The 4,738-nt window shown below is 33.8% G+C and overlaps 1 protein-coding gene across 1 annotated transcript; it reads right to left on the bottom strand.

The window, feature by feature from the left end:
* Window positions 1–414: 414 nt before the first annotated feature.
* On the bottom strand, window positions 415–4,677 carry LOC108950743. Its single transcript, XM_018816769.2, has 5 exons — window positions 4,545–4,677; window positions 4,120–4,284; window positions 2,704–2,814; window positions 2,286–2,453; window positions 415–888 (listed from the first exon to the last, which is right to left on the bottom strand). Exons 2-5 carry the CDS (start codon window positions 4,252–4,254, stop codon window positions 652–654), a joined length of 651 nt encoding a protein of 216 aa, XP_018672314.1. The 5' UTR covers window positions 4,255–4,284; window positions 4,545–4,677; the 3' UTR covers window positions 415–651.
* Between the last annotated feature and the right edge of the window lie 61 nt (window positions 4,678–4,738).

Raw genomic sequence — 4,738 nt, forward strand, 5'->3', positions numbered from 1 at the left:
GGCAACCCATTAGTGACCACCGAGTTGGAGCAATTGCCGTTAAGTGTCTTGCCCAAGGACACATACAATGGTAGCAGGGACGAGCCTTGAACCCATTAACCGTGGGTTAGAGGCAGACATGCTAACCGCTTGCCATGGTGCCGAGCAATATTGGCCGTGCTCTAGTCATGTAACTAAACTAGTGATGTACTGAACTGCTCTAAAAACCTTTCAGCCGAAACCTAATATTCGGCCAATCTTGCCGAAAAATTTCTGCAAAAAGTTTTAGTTAAAAGTCTGCAATAAAGTGTTGTCACATAACTGATGTCGTTTAGCGACTTTAAGATTCAAGAAACATTAGTTTTCGAATAATGCTCGCATTTCTGAACAAGGACAGTAAATCAGTGGGAAACAAGCACAACGGCAACTGACAAGTTTGAATTAATTAAAAATTTGTTTTACTGCGACTCAGGCAAGCAGCTAACTCAATAATTCATTCCCGTAAACATTTTTTTATTTATATTGTCTTTAAAATATTACGTAGTTTACAGAATCAGTATGCATGATTTGGCCAAAACTGAATCCAAAATCGCTAAATTCTGCTGAATAAATTTGGTAAACCGAACCTCGGTACATCACGATTCATAACATCAATTGTAGTGCATACAGTAGTCAAGTAAGAATAAGTTGATAAGATAGGAGCGCGATTAAATACATTCCACTTCTAAGATGAAAATTAAACACACTAACTTGTGGGTTTGTTAGTTGTTCAACAGCTTCATGTAAGATGATACGATTTTGTGCAGAAAGTTTCCACTCAATTATTGTTAAGTCACTCACATTAGAAAGACACCGGGCTAACCAGTGTGTAGCATTCTCATCCAGTGGTGCAGATATAACAAGCTGTATCTATAATGACAGATAATAATATGAAATATAGTAGGGTGGGGGAAGATAGGACATTTTGTCAGACGAGACTATTTTTTAATTTTCTTTTTACGGACCCTCATTTAATGATAATCAGAAAAATAAGGTTACAGAATTATTCGACAGTATTATCACGACTTTATAAAACGCGCGTCAAAGCTGATTATTGTTTTTAAATATTAAAAATATGTTAAATAGAAACAGTATTTTTTGAACAGGTAAAAAATGCGAAATAATAAGGTGCTAACTTTGAATGCTCGCTAAATCATAGTAAAGCCATTGACACCTTGTAGTTTGTGAGTGTGAACGATTAAACTAGTTTCATAGCATATAAAAAAACTTAATTGGCACTCAGAAAATGGAATATTTCGCACAATTTGATTTTGTCTCATAAAACTAGTTTTAGTTTTGTGAAAAAACTGAGATATAAACATGAGGAAAATAGACAGGGGTCAATATGACTTTAATTTTTGATAAAACAACAAAAAAATATTGTTTTAAAGTTATATATAAAAACTTTACATGGCAAAGAAACTATCACAGCCTGTTAAATTCGATAGGTTAACTACAAGTAATATAAAAATATTCCAATTTGGAGTCTCATCTTTCCCCACATTGTAGTTTTGTATGTTTTATTTACCAAACTTTGAAAGGTTTGCATTTAATTCAATAATTTATACACCAGGGATTTGAATATAAGATATTGATATAATAACAATATAATATTTTGAAAATATATTCGAAATTCAGTCATTTTCACTTGGAGATAATTTATGAGAAGTGGCTTGCGCAAAAAATAGTGTAGCAACACTCTATTTGTAGCAAAAATGTAAACTTTATTAATAGTTATTATCCATTTTCTGATGTTACACGTTCATATGCATTTGTAAGATACAATAATAATCAATTGATGTTCGAACAATACCCATTGTCGTTCAAACAATACCAATTGTCATACAATATATAATGTAGGTAACATGTTAAAAACTATAGCAGTAGGGCAAGAAAAAGAATGTTTAAACTTGATTTTCAAGGCGTACAGTATTATTTCGTGTTATTTACGTATATTCCTATTCCTAATAATAAATTCACTTATTAATCAAAATTAACAATGATTTTAAACTGTCCCGTCTTATCCTGTGTGTTTTCGAATTTGTAATATTTCACCTGTTGTGCGGATCACTAAATAACTCCTTGTTTGTTTTATTATATATTTTTTGAATTGTTGTCAATTAATAAAGGAATGATAGTACTAATTCGTTGTATTACCCAAAAACCGCCATCTATTTTGATTTTGGAAATATTGGCCAGTATGTACTGAAATGTCCCATCTTCCCCCACTGTACTATATATTAAAACTTTTCAATCATTATTTATACTTTGTTTTGCCGATCCATTATTTTCCTGGATATATCTTCCATGTAGGGGTTCAGGTTTATGTCATTGGGCCAAGATACCAAACCAAGCTTATCCATCACATCAAGATGAGAAAGAAGGGCTTGTGTCATTGAATCTGTCATCCGCACTTCGATATTTAATCCTTTGATCTAATCATTTATCAGGAATTTATAAATCCAAACAATATTCTGTCCCATGTAACAAAGGAACCCATTGTGATTACATAATGATGATAATGGAAGTTCTTTCTTAATTCTTTACAACTTATTCTAAGCTTGCTATTATATTATGTTTATGTCACAGTTACACTTATGATGTCATCAAACACTGATTGTTCTACCTTTATTTGATGATAAACACATGTTTGATAATCTAACTGAATATTTTCATGTTTCTTACTTTTCCAGGTGGAAATTGTAAGATTTGCATTTCATCATCATCTGGTTGATTCGGATACAATTCCCAATACTTTGACCATCGATCACCATTGACGTCATTCACTGTTAAACCCTAAGTAGTTGAAGCAATTAAAACTAGAGTATCAGATAATATAAAACCAGATATATTGGGTATCATGAGTGCCAATGAAGTTTGTTTTTATATAAACATTATAGATGCCACTTTGTGACAAATGAAGTTGGAGGTGCATGTCTTACTATGATGTCATACTTCAATGTAAAACTATTTATGGCAAACCGACAGCATGACCGAATATTTTTTGGCCGTTTTTTTGGTGATTTACAGATAACTTGTTCATAAACGTAAACTTGTTCTTGTGTACCTAATTTAACCAATCGTAACAATGTAATGTATTAAACTTGGTCAAAGGAACTGATCATGCGTCTACCGCATGCCATGTTTGTCAAGCGCGTGCAACCTCGAGGTTACTTTGGGTCACTTACATGTCTGCGTCAACATGAATAAAGGAATAAATGTAACTTTTATCCTGCATGGCCGGAAAACAACAGTGGTTATAAAACTGGTGTTCATACAGCTCGGGCCAGCTTACCGGTTACCATGTATGTTACTTTGTGGGTGATTATTATTCATTTTTTTCACGTATGACTGATAATGTAGGCAACCCATTAGTGACCACCGAGTTGGAGCAATTGCCGTTAAGTGTCTTGCCCAAGGACACATACAATGGTAGCAGGGACGAGCCTTGAACCCATTAACCGTGGGTTAGAGGCAGACATGCTAACCGCTTGCCATGGTGCCGAGCAATATTGGCCGTGCTCTAGTCATGTAACTAAACTAGTGATGTACTGAACTGCTCTAAAAACCTTTCAGCCGAAACCTAATATTCGGCCAATCTTGCCGAAAAATTTCTGCAAAAAGTTTTAGTTGAAAGTCTGCAATAAAGTGTTGTCACATTAATAAGGTCGTTTAGTGACTTGGACATTCAAGAAACATTAGTTTTCGAATAACGCCCGTATTTCTGAACAAGGACAGTAAATCAGTGGGAAACAAGCACAACGGCAACTGACAAGTTTGAATTAATTAAAAATTTTGTTTTACTGCGACTCAGACAAGCAGCTAACTTGAGAACTCAAGAAATCATTCCCGTAAACATTTTTTTATTTATATTGTCTTAAATAAATAACGTAGTTTACAGAATCAGCATGCATGATTTGGCCAAAACTGAATCCAAAATCGCTAAATTCAGCTGAATAAATTTGGTAAACCGAACCTCGGTACATCACGACTCATAACATCAATTGTAGTGCATACAGTAGCCAAGTAAGAATAAGTTGATTAGATAGGAGCGAGATTAAATAACATTCCACTTCTAAGATGAAAATTAAACACACTAACTTGGGGGTTTGTTAGTCGTTCAACAGCTTCATGTAAGATGATACAATTTTGTGCAGAAAGTTTCGCCTCACCCAAACCAAGCTTATCCATCACATTAAGATGAGGAAGAAGGGCTTGTGTCGTTGAATCTGTCATCCGCAAACTTTTGATATTTAATTCTTTGATCTAAAGTAGAAACATCATTTATCAGGAATTTCTAAATCCAAACAATATTCTGTCCCATGTAACAAAGGAACCCATTGTGATTACATAATGATGATAATGGAAGTTCTTTCTTAATTCTTTACAACTTATTCTAAGCTTGCTATTATATTATGTTTATGTCACAGCTACACTTATGATGTCATCAAACACTGATTGTTCTACCTTTATTTGATGATAAACACATATTTGATAATCTAACTGAATATTTTCATGGTTCTTACTTTTCCAGGTGGAAGTTGTAAGATTTGGATTACATCATCATCTGGTTGATGTTTATACAATTCCCAATACTTTGACCAGCGATCACCATTGATGCCATTCACTGTCAAACCCTAAATAGTTGGAGCAATTTGTCAGATAATATAAAACCAGATATATGGTAACTTGTAAGCAGGCACGAGATGTATGACACGGA

This window comes from Ciona intestinalis, unplaced genomic scaffold (assembly GCF_000224145.3).
Source record: "Ciona intestinalis unplaced genomic scaffold, KH HT000748.1, whole genome shotgun sequence".
Taxonomy (NCBI): Eukaryota; Metazoa; Chordata; class Ascidiacea; order Phlebobranchia; family Cionidae; genus Ciona; species Ciona intestinalis.